The 19,658-nt window shown below is 39.3% G+C and overlaps 1 protein-coding gene across 3 annotated transcripts in view; it reads right to left on the reverse strand.

Moving 5' to 3' along the window:
* The window catches only part of pde4ba (phosphodiesterase 4B, cAMP-specific a), a 129,084-nt gene that overhangs the window by 60,631 nt on the left and 48,795 nt on the right, over positions 1-19,658 (reverse strand). Inside the window, exon 1 of one of the 3 annotated variants that reach the window (XM_020602772.1) lies at positions 4,371-4,810. The exons of the other annotated variants lie outside the window; for them this stretch is intronic. Within the exon in view, the coding sequence (XP_020458428.1) occupies positions 4,371-4,519 (149 nt within the window). The 5' untranslated portion in view covers positions 4,520-4,810. Of the gene's footprint in view, positions 1-4,370; positions 4,811-19,658 lie in introns of those variants that run through there. 3 annotated transcript variants of the gene reach the window in all.

Consider the following 19,658-nt stretch of genomic DNA (forward strand, 5'->3'; position numbering starts at 1 on the left):
TACCTGGTGGAATTCAAAAACTATTTAATGAAAGGGATGGGGGATACAATTTAAGGGGTCAGTTAAATTATAAAATTCATGCTATATGTACAACCAAAAAAAGATTTTGTATTTCCATAAGTGGGGTAAAACTATGGAATAATTTAAGTGTGGACATAAAAAACAGTACAGTACTAGAATTGATGAGTTTAAACATAAATATAAAGGTATGTGTCAATCAAGATATATGCAAGAACAGGTTTAATGATTAATTAGATGGAACATTGTGGGTGTGGTGTATGAATGTTAACACCTTGTATTAATTCTTTAGTATGTTACTTGTGTGGTGTAGAAGATAATTATTTAAGAATGTAATTATGTAAGAATGTTAACATTCTGTTATAATTTTTTTAGTATATTACTTGTGTGGTGTAGAAGAGAATTATCTATGTAGAGATACTGCTTGCAAACCAATGATGGTAAGATGATGTCATGGGGTAGGACTGGATAAGTCTGACTTCTTCCTACTCCATTCAAGCATGTACCAGGTATAAGCAAATTGATATTGGATTAGCATTTGTTGGATATTTGTAAAATTATGTGTGTTGACATATCAACTGTCTTTACATGCTTGAAAGAATAAATCAAATCAAATCAAGTATTGTCCTTAATCATTGTTCCTTACATGAAGCTTTCCATTTCATGCTGACATTTAATCCACTACATTTCAGAAGGTAATGTACTTTTTGCTCCACTATATTCATGTTATACTGCACCTGTATTCAATATTTGCTTTTCAGAATAAGATTTTACATTTAAAAACTTTGTAAATCAAAGATTCAACTAGTGGTTAAGCAGTGTCTGCCTGGCGAGTGATATCCCCTCAAAAGCTCATCAGATACTGTAGTTTTATTTAAATAGTTGTTCACCTCCAAAAGAGGGTACAGTTAAGTTTTACAACCTTTCATAAAAGAAGCCAAGCTTAAAGAAAGGACCATGAAAGGATTACAGATTTTGTAGCATAGGTTTTTCTTCCTAAATATTTCACGGCACCTCAGATTTTTCATGTGAAACTCTTGGAACGATCCAAACTAACTTTACATAAAGCAGTTTCTAAACACTAGCACCACCTCATCCAGGTACTAGATGCAATAATTGTAACAATGTGTCATGAATAATAGTCAGTCAGGGGTGTGTTTGTTCTGCAGATCAAATCATTTTAGTTTTAATACGTTAAGTATTTTTGCTGATAAAATACTTCTCTACTTTTACTTAAGTAGTATTTTGAATGTAGGGCCTTTACCTGTGATGAACTATTTCTAAACTAATATTTGGCTATTTTACTTATTGTGAGTAAAGGATCTGAATACTTCTCTCAACACAAGATAATTAAAAAGTGTTTTTCACGCTTGGTGCCATCATCTTAAGCCTTGCCCCGATCTTCATCAACAACCCCCAGAGTCGCCATAGCCTTTCGTGATCCTCCCACCCATCGGTATTATCACTTATTTTCCTCTTTATTACCCTAATTGACATAATCACCATGGCCGTCATCAAACCAACTTCACAGCAGATTTCAGCCTTGGTGTTTCACTCACAAACCCAAAGCCCCAACCACACAGCTGCAACACACTTTCAAGTCTTAGCCACGTTGCTTTGTGTTTCCATCTCCCTAACAACATATTACACTGTAAATAAAGTGCACTGCAAATAAAATACTGCTATACCACAACTTCTACACAGTGCTGCACCCCACCCATGGGCAAGCAAGCACATAACAGTGTCATTCAAATTCCTGTACTAGAGAGGAAAATAGGTCACCAAACTGAAAAGACATGTGGTTTCAGATAGTGGTTTCAGATGCTGACAGCTATTTAACATGTACACTACTGAAATCTAAGACGAAGCTGAGAAGCAGCCTTAGGGTCTGTTTTGTTTAACAGTTTTTGATCAATTACAATCATGTTACAGGCGACACTGTTCTTCTTCGCACTAAAAAGCTCCCTGTGTTAGTGCACTGCACAGATAGTAGCGTTAAAGAGCTGTGGGATGTGGAATTTGTTTGTGTCAACCAGTCCTTCCACAGTTGAAGTTTTTATGTTTAAAAATCCAAATCTACTGAGTACAGACCTCAAAGTGATACTAGTCTTGAAGATTTGGCATAATTAGTAGCAAAGGCTGAAACTAACAAGGGACCCAACACATAGGAAAGCCCTCTGTACAAATAAAAGGAGCTGTGATCTTTGTTATTACGCCATAGGAATCCGGGTTACTGTCCAAATTTTTGGTTAGGCCCGTCTCACCAGGAGATTATCTATCTAGCAGGGCATGTGAGAAACAGTCCCTGCAAAGGAGACATACTGTGTATAGGCTAATTCATGCACACACCATGAATAGCACAATGAAGCTGCACTGTGCAAATATTTAGGACATACAGAAACAAAAGCACGTACAATACAACCACAATACACATGCCAGCGCGAGGAAGCGGTCATGGAGTGTAGGTCTCCTCTACCTGTCTAGCAATTCAAACAAGCAGCACGGTACAATACATCCCCTGTGTACTTCTGCTTTCTTCAGTACAGCCCAGTACTTTCCACAGGAAATCCTCAGTCATAGAGGTGGAACCCACCAAGCCCGAAAGTGGAGGCATGATGTCTCCAGAGCTCAACGTCTCCATAATTAAAAAATTATTATTTTTTAATATAGTGGGGAAGAAACATTTCTGTCTATGCATGACATCAGGTTCTCTATAAACAATATGTTGATGGTATTTTATTAGAACACGAGTGTATTTAATTGCTTTAGTAAAACATCCACATGTTTCATTGTACGTGTCCACTAAAAACTGTAACAGTCTAAGCAGAGCCGGAATACCCACAATCCTCCTGGGTGGAGACCCATCCTAGTTTTTTCTTCTCTGACTCAAACATCAAAAAATAGTACACAAGCTACATGATCATCACTGTTGGTAATTTCATTCTTTATTTCTCATGAAATGCATTTTGATCTAATATTTTTCATGCATATGATATTCCATGTAAATTTTACAAAACAATATCAATTATGAACTAGAGTTAAATTCTATACAATAGCTTGTTTTCCCTGCTGCTTTTCTGAATCTTTAAAGTAAAATCACTCTGTTCCAACAGTGTAGGCCATGTGAACTACTATACAGCATCCTGTCCAGACCAGTCCAGACCAAACTCCTTTCAGTGATGGTTTAAATCTCTGACAGATAGTATCACTTCATCTTGTACAGTCTACCCAAACTCTTACTACCTTTCCTCTGAAGTCTGTTCCTTTAAGGATAATGAGACCAAAAATATTTTAAAGGGAACAGCATGGTACAGAAATCTCACAACAACAACAACAGCAGCATTATATTCTTCAAGTGCCAGTTCATCCTAATTACAGAACTAAAAATCCTATTTACTCTAACTCCACAAATGAGCCATGTGAACTGTGGTTAGGCGATGTTTTGATTCTTCTAGAATAAGTGGGAAAATATGTCTTTTTTCTGTCTGGTTTTAAAGAAACTGGTCCTTTATAAATATAAAACATTTAGGTTTCCAACGCTGTAGGCATGTGAACTTTTACAGCCAAGCCATCCCTTCCCAAGACCCCTTTTTACAGGTTGCATATTGTATGTCAACCTAAGGTCATGAAGATACAACACTTTCTAATATTTCACAATGATTATAACATTTTTTTTTTAAATCCTGAAATTTTGTGCTAGAACCTTTTTTTTTCTTCTTCTTCTGTTAATTATACTGCAACCCCTCAAATTCTTGTTGCGCCTGCTGACAACCTATAAGGGAATCAGTGTTTCACATAAATGTGTTGGCTCTGGTCGATAAACCCAGTAATTACTTAGTAGAAAGAGTGAAACATTAGTGTTTTGGGAGGATCAAAACAAAAACCAGTATAGTCAAACAAAAAATGCTGCTTGGAAACAAGCGTTGCTAAAGCCTGAGACGACTGCAGACCTTTGTCATAATGTGGGCTTTTTTAAGATATATCCTTCCTATCTAGTTTTCATTGTGCCAGATATAGATTATATTTACACTGTGGCTAAAAAAGCCAAGATAAACAAATTTATCTCAACACTTTCAGACCTATTTGCATGGCAAACTACTTAACTGCACCAACACTGCATATCATCCTGTTCAAAATTTTACTTTGCAAAACCTGTTGCACCCCAAAACCACTTAACATACATAAGTTGCATTTTCTCACCCAAACATGTAACAGTGTACATGTTCCTCCTTCCAGTTAAGAATTACAATGATGACGAGAAATCTATGATTACTTAATTGATGGGGAAAAGGAAGTGAGACTACTTATAGACTGTATGTGAATGTGTGTGTATGGTTTCTGTGCATCCTAACCTGTGAGCATGGCGGTTGTTGGAGGCGTGGAGTTTCCTGATGACTTCCTCGCTGAAGTCAAAATGAACCCTTCCTCTGGCACAGGGTGAACGCCGGTGCATTGCACCTATACACATGCACTCATCCATACACCACTTGCCACATACCATCACATGCGTAACCACAAACACATCAATTGTCACATTCACTCACTGAGGCTTCACAGTCTTACAGTTACATGACTAACTTATGAAACCCCTGTTAAAAAAAGTTACTCAACAGCTGATCCATCAGACATCCCCCCTCCTTGGCACAACTAAAAGCAGCCGAAAGGAATCCAAACACCTGGATCCATACACTTGAGAGCTCACATCACACACACCACACCAACAACAACTTAAGCAACGGACCATACGTCACATCTCTGAACTCTTTAAACCTCGTTCGCTCTCCGACTCTGTCTACTATCTCTCTGAGCTCTCTTTGTGGACTCTTCTTTTCATCACAGGCTATACTTCCTCCCCATAGTGTGTGTGTGCCAGTGTGTGTATGGAGCTCTGTTCCCTTCAGCGTGGCCCGACAGAGTAAGAAGGAACATCCAAGTTCTGGAGTGGAGCCACTGGAGTGGAGTCATAATTCATCCATCACTCACAGCCTTGTTAAGCTGTATTCAAAAGATAAACCATGTACAATTGCTGTACTGTTCAAGCTATAATGATTTAGAAGAATTAATTTTCCATCAGAGCTCTAAAAATATAAAATGAAATGATTGTTACATTTTATTATTTAAACTTGGAGTTGAGTTTGCTAATGATTTATAGATGTAGATGATGAAACTGTACTGTAGCATGTTAGCCGTGTTTTTAAGTGTTTGCATACTGCTTGTAATAATAAATAGGTGAATTTTAAGTAAAGGTTTAGCATAACATTTTCATTTATTCATTATATAGTAAAAATAAAAACAAATCAGAACACAAAAAAGTTTATATTGACTGTACTGGGTCAGTAATTGCCTTAAAGAGCAAAAATAGTGAGTTCTGATTCATTGTTTTTCTGGTCTACCTTAACTGTTGGTGTGAGAAAGAGGTGGCATCTGGTAGCATCGCAGGGGGCCGCAATGATTCAGGCCCTCATATCATGATACAGTAAATGTGATGGCAGATTCTTGATTAATAGCAGCACATACACTTCAGTACATGAGCTGCAGACGCATAAGAGAAGGAAAAAAGGTACAGTAATTAGAAACAGTGACTTTGAAGCTAGTCTGTGTGGCAGTTTAAAATACAAATGAAGTTGAAATGTGAAGTGTTGTCAAGCTTTTGATTGTAATAACGTTTCACCTTAAGCTTTTTGCAAACTAAAAATCTAATGGGAGCGTTGAGAGGTATTTATTGCTAATACATGAAAATGAGAATTTTTCCATTGATACAAAATTTAATTACTTTAACTACTGTATGTTTATCTTACCCTGTGAGCTTCCGCCTGTTGTAGATAATGGATGGATGCTTATCATAACAGGGGATTAACAGGTTGCTTTTTTGCCAATTCAAACTTTCCAACAAAGTGCTGCATGCAAGAGGTTGAATTTTATGACTGTAAATCAGATAAAAGCCGCCGTTTTTCTGTTTTCCCCTCCGCTTCTGGGACACATTAGACCCAACAGTTGTATTTTTGAGAACTTACTGTAGGTAGCACAATAGGCAATGAACGAAATATTAAATTTTCTCTCCTCTCCTCCCAAATGTGACAATTCTTCAAAATAATCCATTTTAAAATTGTTTTGAAGAGAATACTGATCTAATAACCATGACAGCAAGCAGTCAACGGTCAAGAAAACAATACAAACAACAATACAACACAATATGGCACAATAAATTCACTCCTTAAAAACTATATAATTTAATTAAGCTTCATTTTTCAAACTCAGTTTAAAAATACATCAATAATTTAAACTTCAATTGTGTCATTCATCTGATATCTCATATTTATGCTGCAAATAAAAGGAGGGAAGGAGGAGGAGGTAATTTCTTCTAGTTTCTAGTTATGAACAATATTTTCTATGATCCCTTGAACTGATAATTTCTTTAGAACTTGCTGACAGCTGGTTTATATTCCTGTTAATTCTAAAGGAAGAAACACAATACGAAAATGAAAGGTAAAAAAGTGCCAGTGGCTGCATGAGTAACTCCTATTTCTCATATCTTCCTGTAACAGTAGTCACTCTACAGGAAAACCTTCCTGAAGGGCAACCGGATGAGTTTCTAACAATTACATCAAGACAGAACAGGTACGCTTTCTCTTTGCCGACTTGGACGCGATTCAGAAAGATGGCACATAACACAAGCACTTCAAAAAACACACACAGTAAGGGGAGGATTAGGATTACAGAAACCAAAAGTGAATCGCTGTTCCCACAATGCAGCTTTCCCAACTGCTACACAATGCAGACAAAGATGAGTAATGGGAGACGCAGAAGATGTGACAGCCACAGAGCTGTATCCCGTGCGTCAACAGCAATAGCATTCCTTCTTAATGACAGCCAGAGGGTTAAACACTGAAGAACAAAAGAAAGAAAGCTCTTCTGCTGCAGACATGGGAAAAACTGGTTTAACATGTGATCATGGCTGTAAAGTGACGTGAATAGGAGACAAATACATCTGGAATTGAATAGGTGCTACTGTAATGTAAAGGGGATCTCTTTACTTTCTTTTGTTCACAATTTAGCATTTTCACAAAAAAGCATTTAAATAAGCAATTTTGTGCTAATATAAAAATTTGCAGGTAAGCATGAGATGTCATTTAAATTAACCATTCCAATTAGCCTGAAAAGGTTGCTATTTGAAAAGAAAACCCTCTCCATTAAAACCAACTCTGTGGTCTACAGTAAAATCACTCTATAATTAGAGAGACCTCTACTCCCATGACTCATAACAAACCCTAAAATTATCAATTGAATCAAGTACTCATTTACAAATAGTTTTTTTTTCCCATTCACACCCACAAAAACATGCAGTTGGTGCTGTTACATTGTTTAATGTATGTTTATACTTTGTTAACAAGATGTTAACAGGAGCTTCCTGCAGTGGAAAATAGCTGAACAAACAGTGAACAACACTTTACAAGGACAATATAACTGATTGTGTTGAACATTTAGTACTGCTGTGTTTCATTTGCTCGTGCTTTAAAATTAATTGGGTGTAAAACATTATGCCAAGATTCATTATAATAAACAAAACCTTAGTGACATAACGAACAGTATTGTGTTGTGGTGTGGAAAGACATTTGTGTTATTGTAAAGCCAGCTGATGAAACCAAACCTCCTGGTCAAGGTACCTGTGCAGGATTTAGTCTCACACTTTCTTTCTTTCCTACACTTTCTCATATTGAGAGATAATTCTCTGTTTTGATTTTGTGGGTGTTCTTGTCCATTTATAAATATACCACTCTCGGTTAAGACTAAAACAAAGCAGGACCCCTGCGTGAACACCAGAGAGCGCCATTTCATTCCCCAGAAGACCAGTTTTTCAGCCCTGCATCCGCAAGATGGCGGTGTGTAACTATATTACTTAGCCTCGAGTCAGTGTAGCCATGAAACTGACATGTTCAGGATGTGGTATGCAGATGAGCTGTGCCCAATGGAAAGCAAAGGATGTGAATATAACTCCTTCAGCTTATATTTCAAGACAGATAAAATGGTTGTGAGGAGTTGTAAAGCATGACCTCCACCATCATATAACCATATTTTGAACTAGGATGATATGAGGAAATGCTTTAGATACCAAGTTAAGAGGATGCTGGAAAACTCAGTACACATAACAGGAATCTCGTTTGTCTGTTGAATGTGTGGCTGATGCATTTGAAATTTTATTTATTGATGGCTGTTATGCAATTTGCTCCACTTGGCATGTTTTATTCAACTAGAAACCCAACTGCGTTATGTCTGGAAGTTTTACATCTATTTTCATACATGACATTGTACACGTGTAATCCGAGTACAAACACAAACAAAAAGAAAGTTTACACATGCAAAGTAACTTTTTTTTTTATCTGTAGCTTTTCAAGCATGTACTAGGTATAAGCAAATTGATATTGGATTATGTGTAAAATTATGTGTGTTGTCATATCAACTGTTTTACATGCTTGAAAGAATAAATCAAATCAAATCAAATCACTGGGTTTCGCAGCAGAGAACCATAATTAAGCATCGATCAGGCATCCATTTGAGGGCTTAAGACTGGAAGACTGCTCCTCTGACCCAAAAAAGACCAACTTTAGCAAAATGTCTGTCTCAGTGTGCTGAGAAGAAAGGCTGCAAATAAAACCCCTGTTGTATTTGACAGAACCTGACGGGCACAGCATCACCTTTGACATGAAAGCAGTCGCTCTCATAAACACACACAATCCGATTACATTAAACTGAGATCAAACAACAGGCATGATCCCTGAAAGCTATTTAAGCATAAACTCTAAAAAGAGAGAAAGAGAGTAAAGAGGCATGCTGACAGAGTTCAGAGGGGTAGGCCAACATAAAGATATATTTATCAAAACAGTAAGGAAGAATACAAAATACATTGAAGCAGCTTGGACCCACATGCAAAAACCTGGATCCACATAGTGTAAGATTCTCTTCCTCTACGGCGCTACATTGCAAAACTGACTCCTGCTCACTGATAACATATGTATGATTAGCTAATTGTGCTATATTTAGAGAAAACTTGGAGTCTGTATTGCGAATGCACAGTGCAGTCATCTCAACATGTTGCAACAGAAGATGAAAAAAATTAAATGAACCAGCATGATTATCGGTGTGGCTCGGATTACTCTCATGAGACGTCCGTGTGGCTTACAGAAGGTGTGAATGGCCCCCAGAAATTAATACCTGGGGCTCTCATTAGACCGCACGACTGATGAGGATCTTGACTAAGTGGCAAAATGGCTTTCACAGCCAGAACAGTGGTAATGCGCTTACAGTATTCAGATATTTCCAAGAAAGGCCACATAACTATAATGTATGGCTGTACAAATTCATAAAAAATTGGAACTTATGAATTTAGTTTTGTTGTTGTTTTGTTTGTCCTTCTAGGAAACTCCAGTGCATACTGACATCTGTTTATGAACAATTTTAAACCTCATGAAATTCATCAAAAATTATGGGCCCCATAAAATAAAGTGATACTTTCAATGAAACATTCTAAAAAATATCAGCCTATCATCCAAGTGCTCAAAACGCAAGTCCTTCATAAGGTTAGAACCTGTGATAAGTGCTAACAAGCAGACAAGGTTTTGTTTCAAGGGGTCACCACTAGAAAAGGTTGGGAATCACTAATCTAGTGTATCTGCAGACACAGCAATCCACAGCAGATTAGTAAGAAAAGGTGTCGGTAGCCATGGTGACCACTGCCTCCTTCCTACTTCTGGTTGACAGTAGCAGGGCATCCCTCAGTTGAAGCATACATCTATATAGCACTTCAGTCAGTGAGGAGTGTCCTCCACAGATGTAAGTGGACGTCAAGTGGAGTGACACTTGGGGAGGACCCTGATTGTGAGAACTCTCCTGTATACGTATCACTTCCACGGAGATGGTGAGCGCAGTAGTAAAATGACCCTAATTTGTTTGAGTGCAAGATCTGCTCCTTACAGATTACACCACACAGTCTGAATGTTTCCAGGTTCATGTATATTCACCTCTGCCTCACAGATGAAGCAATTATTGAGTTGCCACAGAAACCTCACCTTGACAAGTAAACAGAGAGCAGCAAAATAACACACACACACATTTCTGAGGTCGGATTTTTGCACGAATATGATTCATGGAATCTTTGCACTTGACATTTTGATGAAAGTTTGTGGTGGCCTCCATTCAAACAGAGGAGAGGAGAGGAGAGGAATGACAATTTGGGGAAAATTAAATGATTTTTGTTGAGGTGAAAGAAAGGGGCAAGCAGAAAAAGGAAGAGGCCGATGCAGTCGAAAAGAGATAATAAGCCCTTATCTACAAGCTGCCACATGAGATTTTCAGAGAGAAATCAGTAGGTGTCTGTCTTGCCAGCCTTGCCACAACATAGCATTCTCTAACTCCCTCCCCACCTCCTCTGTATAAATCTAATTCCCCTTTCTGAAAAAGAGGCCACTACAGTCAGTCCCCCTGTGATTAACCTAATCCTCTGGTCACACAGCGGGTCTCGTGCCATTATTATTCCATACTTGACGTCCAGGGGGCATACTCTGACAACATGTGAATTTCAAGCAGTGCCAGATGTAACACTACTGCAAAGCCTGTACTACCAGCAACAACGCTAAATGTAAGTGCTAACAAAAGAGGACCTACACTACAGCACAACTTGTAAAAGCACTGATGCTTGTGTGATGAGATTGTGCCTAAAAACTACTAAATCTTAAAAAGACTTCTGTCATGTTACATGTGTAATAATAATAATAAAGGCTTGTAGTTGGGGTGAATGAGTTGTGACCAAAACAAAAGACCCTCATTCGCTGCCCCACTTTAAGCTCTAGTAGAAACCTGTATTTGTGATTTACATTTGGAGTTTGTTATAGAAAAAAGCAATAACAGCAACGTTCAAACACATATTCATCTCTTCTGAAATTGTTTTTAAATGTTGATTGAAAAGTTCATTATTGTCCTTGTATTTCAAGTCAGGTTTTTGGACATAGTACTGGTGGACAAACAGAAGAAGAGGGCCGTAGTGATAGATGTAGCAATCCCAAGCAATAGCAACATCAGGAAGAAGGAACACAAGAAGCTCGAGAGCACACCAAGGGCTGAAAGAAGAACTAGAAAAGATCTGTAAGGTGAAGGCACAAGTGGTCCCCGTGGTAATAGGAACATTGGGGGCTGTGACTCCCAAACTGGGAGAGTGGCTCCAACAGATCCCAGGAACAATATCTGAGATCTCTGTCCAGAAGAGTGCAGTGCTAGGAACAGCTAAGATACTGCGCAGGACCCTCAAGCTCCCAGGCCTCTGGTAGAGGACCCGAGCTTGAAGGAAGGAATAAGACTGGTCCAAAGTGGATTATATATATATAGTTTTTACTGTATATATGTTAAATACAGAATATGTGATGTGTGCATGGACTTAGAGTTCTTTAAAAGCATCTTCAATGGACCTCAGTTATGTAGCAAAAGTATACAATGAGTAATTCATTACATTTTTCCAAGTACCTTGCCCAACACTGTTGGTGTCTAGTTATTATAAATAAATTTTCTGCTTGGGAGCAATGTGTAGACCTTGACATCTGCTCATGTTCTGTCAAAATAAAAACACTATTCACTCACACAGAGGAGTTTGCCTACCTTCCTCAATGGCCAAACTCCATTATTTAAAGGTACTATGTAGATACAGAAAAGAAAACCTAGTGCATATGTCATTGTTGCATTTCCAAGGCATAACACACACACACATTTCTATAGCGTCATCTGAGTGTGTTTCTTCTTCTGTCTGTTGTGCTGAACATATTTAAAGACAAAGAATATGGTACATGACTTGTGTCTAGAATTAGAGATCTTGATCCGGACACAAGAACAAGGAATCAGGTTAACAAGGCTGCCAAAGGCCATGTTTTCTCTCATGTGCTCTGTCTTTCTCCTTCTGAAAGTGAACCTTTTTATCTGGTCCAGCTCCACCTGTCAGGCTGCAAGATCTGTAGGAGTGTTATCCGCAAAGTGGTTCAAAACAATGATTCACTTTAGGTTCACAGATCAAGGAGAACAAATGAGGGAATGTTAACAGTGACACTAAGTAGGCAGCTCTGCATGCACTGCAGTTGTTCAGAACATGTATGAGAGGTTTGTTTTTGAACCAGTACATACAGCAAACCAATGCTTGGGTTGTAGTTAGAATATTATGTGTACAGAAAAAAGTTACATTCATTGACTTTCAGCTATACTACTCGCCCGACTTCAGGCTGGTGTTAGGTAACTTATCAAAAACATGTTGCTTCTGCCAGATGGACTTTTACAGAATTGCGAACTGGACTGGGTGCCACAAAAAACCTGAGAGGAAAACTTTGTCATATTGCTAAAAAACCCTGTAGTATCACATTTTACTTCAGCAACCCAAGAAGCAGAAACCCATTCACTGCATAGTTCAGGGTAGCTTGCAGTAAATCCACACTAGCAAAGGACTTTCTAAATGTCTAAAATTTAAATCCTAATTAGGCAAGTGTAAAACAAGTGCGAAGAAAAACTGGTGTGATTTAGTACAGATGTACATTAGTGAGATGACATGGGCAGCAGCATCTGTGCATGATGAGAAGAAGGAAAACAGAGACAGAGCAGGAAGAATAAAGTCAGAGAAAAATAAAAAAAAGAGCAATTTTCACACCACCTCGGCTCTCCTCCGGTGCACAGAGGTGATTTTCTTGCAGCTAAAAGCGTTATCAGCAATTTCCTACAGCGATCTACACACAGCACACCACTGAGCTTCCACCACAAAGGACTGAGTCTAATGAGAATGACACACTGTGTCCTTACACAGCAATTATGCTCATATGGAAAAGCACATAAGCACACACAGGCTAAACAATTTAACCAGTCAGCCCTGTCTAATAGAATTGATGCTTATATACAACTAATGTTCAACTGCATCCTTTGGGAAAAAAAAGTAATGCCGCCCGGGGCTATGATTTCTATCTACTAGGTAATGCGGATCTGTTGTTAGCATAAACAATATCGTAAGTGATTCTAATGCATAACACATTTTGTCATATTCAGCTACATTTTCCTCACATTCCTCTGCCTGGCCTTTCAGTTTGTGTGCTCCACAAACCCCAGGTAGCTGTGTGCTTTGCTCGCTTTGTAATAACTGAAGAAAGGATCGGAGTTTGGCCGGCTAATTTCAGCCAATCAGCACAAGCAGTGCTCTTGCCTGATGTGTGGGGTGAGGACCACACTACAGCCGAATGGGAGAGATGGCTGAAAAAGTATCAGTTCCTCTTACAGCCTACACAACTGAGCAACAAGGGGGAAAAGATAAAAGAAAAAAAAAATGCTAAAGAAGAGCTATAATCAGGCAAAGCTGGAGACAGGTGCCACTGGGAAGCGAGCTCTGGGATTTAAAAGGGATGAGGACAGACAGAGGTTGCTCTTTTTCTGCTGGATGATGGGTAAACTGTAATGATAATCACTTTTATTTGCCATGTATGATACACACACAAGGAATTTGCCTCTGGTACAGAAGCGGGGCAGCCATCTGTGGTGCCAATTCACACATCGATGGTGCCACTGGCACTGCAAGGCGCTGCTCTGGCCATCAGGATCAACTTCAGGCTCAGTGTCTTGCCCAGGGACACTTTGACACGTGGAGTCATTGTCTCCTTTGGTATCGGCTCTTCCTCCAGTCATCACTGTTGCTGTGGTAATGCGTGTTCATGAATTTTGAAGAACGTGGTTAGGTGATCCTAACTGAAATGACTTTTTGGGTTTGTGTATATGGTGATCAAAATGTAAACCTTTTTATGCTAGAATCACTGACTTTAACATACAACAAAGTTGTGAAAATACTGGCATTTAGACAATCAGTAAATCGTTTACTGACAACATATTTCATTTGTGTGCTGACAAAATATTTTGCAATACCATACCCACACTCATGGCGACTGCTGCATTATTAAACTTTTTTATGGTTATGTTAAGGCACTCGCAGGACTTACCATTAGAGAGAGATCATGGTCTGGTTTAATACAGCCTGAGTCCATGGTGACTGTGATTAATGTCTGTCACCACAGTGTAACTGGAAAAACAATTTAGTAGAAGAAGAAGTAGTTGACACACAGGCGTTGCATTTTGGAATCCCACTCTGGATCGTCACAGAACAGTTTCAGAAATTCATCCAGATATTCTCATCATCCATCATTTCATAACTACCCTCGGTTTCAGTAAGGCACCAGGTGGTAGTGGCTCATACTGACAATAGAAAATCACCCTCCATGCTTGTTCCAGCCACCTTTCCGGCTCTGCAGCTCAGCAGTATTCAGCCAATAGGAGAGAAAAGTTTCAGCCAATTTAAAAAACAATCTTCAGCCTGCCATTCACCTAGGAGCAGAATTTCTACAGTGCTGCCGCAGCCTTTCCAAGTCCTCATAGTCAATGGCAGAGACCAGACAAAATACTACAATCAGAGTAAAATATATTCCCTATATGTAAATACTTCTAATCCTCCAACTCAGTGTTGATTAGGGAATCTGTTCCATGCCAGTTTTCCTCTGAGAATTAAAAGGCATGTTTCATTTCTCTGCCTGCCCCTGTCCCACTAACACCGTTCTCTTTCTATTCTCTGCCTCAGTTCAGGTCTGCTGGACCACATACGGGTCGCCCGCAGCCCAGAGTGACCAAGAGGCAGAGCAGCGGCACACAGTACGAGGCAATAAGACCTACACAAACAACTCAAGACACACAATGCTCACTTTTGAAAGCAGCATACACATCAAGAACTGTGCGCTTTAAAGATGCCAGCATTACTAACTGATGTGCAGCTTGATGCTTGAGACTGCGTGAATCAAACGGTTTCACCAAACACAAACAGCTGCAGCTGAATACCAAATCTATTTTTAGAGTGGTGCCCACTTTGCGAGTTCATTCAAAGTGCCTCTATAGTAGGCAAGTGAAACTGCCTAGCAACAAGTGGGTTCAAAAGCACTTGACTCATGGATCTGTGTGGTCAGCCATTATTTGCTTTGAACCTTGGTCCTTATCACTGTATGCAGTATACAGCGGGCCAAGGAAATGATTCTTTAAGACAAATTCAACTCTGTGCAGATTTAATCTCTTTAACATACCGTCTTGGATTTTCCAGCAAACACTGTATTTAGCATCACAGGTCTCATGAACAATAAACTGCAGCCAGACACTTCCACCAAACAAAATGAGATAAGCTCTTACTGTTGTCTTCCCAGCACAAAGTACAGCAGCAGAGCCAAATTTAACAAGTGGTTAATGAAGTCATTTAAACAAATAAAGCAAATAAAGGCCCAGATATTTTTCCTAGGAGATGTTGTAACCCATACCAAACTTCTAAAATGAAAAAAATCCCATTTAACTTGCAGCTGAACAACCATCATTTGTTACAACAGTATCTTTCTAAAATGAGCTAACATTACTTACCATAACCTAGTGGTCATACCAGAACAAGGAAGGCTGAGACAGCTTAGAACACAGAATACACTAAACTGAGCAATGTGGCATTTTATTTCCCACAAGTTGAACTTAATTTGTCAGAGTAAGGATCTGATATTTCTTCTTTAAACATCCCTGTAGTTTCCTGCTACAGCATAAATAAAAAAAAAAACTCTCTCCTCCTTAACAGCTCCTTTAAAACTCAGGTGCTGGGATTTTAAGTTCACATCTCACTGATCCTGGCTTCCCCACACTGGCCGCCTGCTGATTACATACTGCAATTCTATGCTGGAGAGTACCTATACTGAAGCAGGAGCTAAAAAAAAGTCCCTCAAAACAGCGTTCTAAGAATTATTGTCGCTCTCAGTTCCTGCGGTGTGGACACACAACAAAGGTGGTACTTTCTCCCATAGTTCTATGAACTATGAAAAAGTTCCTCCAGTCCAAAGCACCTATTGAAACAATGACAATACAGCCTTGGGAGTCAGAGGTCTTACCCCTAATTTCCACCAGGTGTGGCTGGTTTTGGTCTGTCCTCTGTACGGCTTCACCCCCCACTAGGTGCAGTAACTCATTGTGGTGCTGATTTTATGTGTAGGCTATGTTTTCTGGTTTTTGAGCTTCTACAGTAAGTAGGCTCCATAGTTAAATGGTTTCTTTTTTTTGTCTGTTAAGTGTTTATTGTTCTTACTTATTGTTCTTACTTCCTACTGTATTGTGCAGTAGCCTACAAACATTATCCCAGACTGTCAGAGGTCTCATCTTATGTTACAAACCAACATGAAACCCACAACTAGACCCCCCAAAACTACAAACCAAATACTATACTGCTCTCTGTAGCTGAGGGCTGTTACCACCTGCTTATTAGTAGAAAAACTCACAGATGGAGTGTGATTCAAAGTGCAGCTAACTCGTATGCAAGCATGCAGTCACACACATACTTGGAGCCTGGCAACGACTCATCTTCAAAGATAAGCAATGAAAGAAAATGTTACTCAGCCTGAATTTTCTACAGTCATACAGTATACGGAAAAAATACACACACCGACTTAAAAAACTCTTCAGCTGGGAAATTCTTCAAACACACCACATGAGAGAGAGAGAGAGAGCCAAACAGACACAAAAGCACTGAAGTGAGAGACATTTCCATGGCAACCAGATCCATAAGCCTGACTCTACCAATGAGCTGTGACCTTAATATTAAGCCTAAGGATTCACAATACACCTGAGGCAATGACTCGACAGCATTTTACCCACGTTTCGCTTTAAGGCTATGACAGCTTCATAGTAACACATATCTATTACTACAGCCATACAAAAACTGTGAATCTTCTTGTTATAGAGGTGGAGGGAGAATCTCACAGCTAAAAGCCAACTGGTCATTTAAGAAACTCCATTCAATTTCACTACTGCATCTTCAACAAAATCCAAATACCTAGGTCATGCTGGTGCCAAAATCCAAGCATGTACTGTATGAGCAAACATAGTTGTTAGTGAAAGACTTGGCTGAGCCTGACGTTCATCTCTAAATATAATGTATGTTTACCAGTTTATTAGGCACAACTGTGCAGTGTAATGCAACCTAGTACAAGTATGCCTATGTTTTCAGTTTTTGTTTACACTGACCGAAAGGTTGTGGTGGGTGGTGGTGTTGAACTGAACTGCACTACGTTTACATGAATACATGAAGGAGGGTCAGAACATAAAGTCTGTAAAACTGTAGTTTAAGGCATAGCTAGCATGGATTGAAATGTATTGGATTTCAACTGAGAGATATGCTAAATAACGTACCCTTATATGTCATGTCGAACATTTAAGAAGGATGGAGTAAATGGCCTCCAGTGCTTTAGTTATTCTTATCCCAGAAAAACTGGTTCAAGAAAACCCTAAAGCTGATGGATTACTTAACTGTCATTTTAAGTGAAGCTGTATTTTAGAAGTCCATGTTGCATAAGAAAGTGAGAGGATTTAGCTTGGAAGAAGACAAGCCAGACAGAGTGTTGTGATGAGGGATTAAATGTAAGGAGCTGTGGAAATGACCACTGGTGTGAATGACTAACAGCCTGGATGATGAACAAAGCCGGTGAGAGCTGAAAAAACAACAAGAGAAACCTAAATATGTAAGTATGCAAGTTGAAATGAGAATATATTCCCCTACTTAGCATTTGAATGGTGCATGACAGGGGTTGCAGTATCAAAATCATTTTTTATCTGCACCACTTATCCTAATGAGAGTTGCGGGGTGGTCGGAGCCAATCTCAGCTGACATTGGGCAAGAGGCAGGGTCCACCCTGGACAGGTCGCCAGTCTATCACAGGGCTGACAGAGACAGACAACCACACACACTCACTCCTAAGGGCAATTTACAGTCACCGATCAATCGCACGCCTTTGAACTGGAAGCCGGAGTACCCAGAGAGAACACACGCAGGCACAGGGAGAACATGTAAACTCTGGACAGAAAGGCACCAGGCTGGCTGGGGCTTGAACCCGGAACCTTCTTGCTGTGAGATGACAGAGCTAATTACTGCGCCACCATGCCGCCCACATTTATACTATACCAACTAAAATTGGTGCAATATTTGTCTCTACTGAGTCAATATTAGATTTCCTGAAATAGACAATTTGGCACTAACTATGTGCAAACTTGTTAGTATTTATTCAGAGTGTGAAGTACATGAGTCAATACCTGTTAACCAGAGTATGTTTGAACATTTGAAAAATTCTCTATTCCCTAACACATAATGTATCAGAGGCCAAGACTTTGGGTCACTGTTAGATGGCAGTATTTCCTGACATAGCATGTTTTGTTTAAAAAAAAAAAAAAAGGGTCCAGCAGATTTGCCTGTCTTTAATCTTACAATGCATCAGTTAGGCAAGAAAATGATTCACATTTTCTTTGTTTCTAAAAATAGTGCCAATAGTACCATTAAGCTTGTGAAAGAAATGTAATGGAGGCCCATTTAATATCTGGGCTAATGAAACTGCAGAGTACTGCAAATCAGTAAGTGCATTTAAATACCAGCAGTACGTATTAATGTGGAAACGATCTGTTTTCCCAGTTAAGGTCATATTTAAGATAGAAGACTCCCTTGCTATTGCTGCTGACAGGTCAAACACTGAAAACAAGGAAAAAGATGCCTTTCAACCTCCTTCCACCACCATTGCTGTGGCTAACGATGCATGTCACGGCCCACCACCACCCAGGCATCGACCTGTGGGCTCTGATTCTTCATGGTTCCCCACAGGGGGCGGCATTGATCTCACTTACGCTGGCTCTGAATTATGCTTGGCAGAGAGTGACATGGAACCTTTAGCTTTCTTTATACTCTCAATCCTTGCCAATTAAAATGACTTCAATCAATGTGAAATGTTAGCATGCAATGCAATGAGTGTGCAAAATATTAGGAAATCATATGAATACAAATGTCTACTTCTTATTGAATTTACTTTGGCATCATGTGCTCAGAAGCGAAGATGACACGGCTGGCTAGAGAAGGATTTGAAGCAGCTTCAACTGCAATTCAGCATCAGGAATGTGTCTAATATTCATACAATATAACATCCTGAACTATCTGAGAAATGTCTCCTATAGTCTTAACCAGAATTACAGTGAAGCCTTGATGCATTGTGCCCTTGCCACACAAACCAGATATAAAGCTATCACAAATGTGACAAAGGATACTACTGACTCCACCACAATTCATATACAGTGGGTATGGAAAGTATTCAGACCCCCTTAAATTTTCCACTCTTTGTTATATTCCAGCCATGTGCTAAAATCATTTAAGTTCATTTTTTTCCTCATTAATGTACACACAGCACCCCATATTGACAGAAACACACAGAATGTTTGCAGATTTATTAAAAAAGAAAAACTGAAATATCACATGGTCATAAGTATTCAGACCCTTTGCTCAGTATTTAGTAGAAGCACCCTTTGGAGCTAATACAGCCATGAGTCTTTTTGGGAATGATGCAACAAGTTTTTCACACCTGCATTTGGGGATCCTCTGCCATTCCTCCTTGCAGATCCTCTCCAGTTCTGTCAGGTGGGATGGTAAACGTTGGTGGACAGCCATTTTCAGGTCTCTCCAGAGATGCTCAATGGGGTTTAAGTCAGGGCTCTGGCTGGGCCATTCAAGAACAGTCACAGAGTTGTTGTAAAGCCACTCCTTC

This window comes from Monopterus albus, unplaced genomic scaffold (assembly GCF_001952655.1).
Source record: "Monopterus albus unplaced genomic scaffold, M_albus_1.0 scaffold58.1, whole genome shotgun sequence".
NCBI classification, from domain to species: Eukaryota; Metazoa; Chordata; class Actinopteri; order Synbranchiformes; family Synbranchidae; genus Monopterus; species Monopterus albus.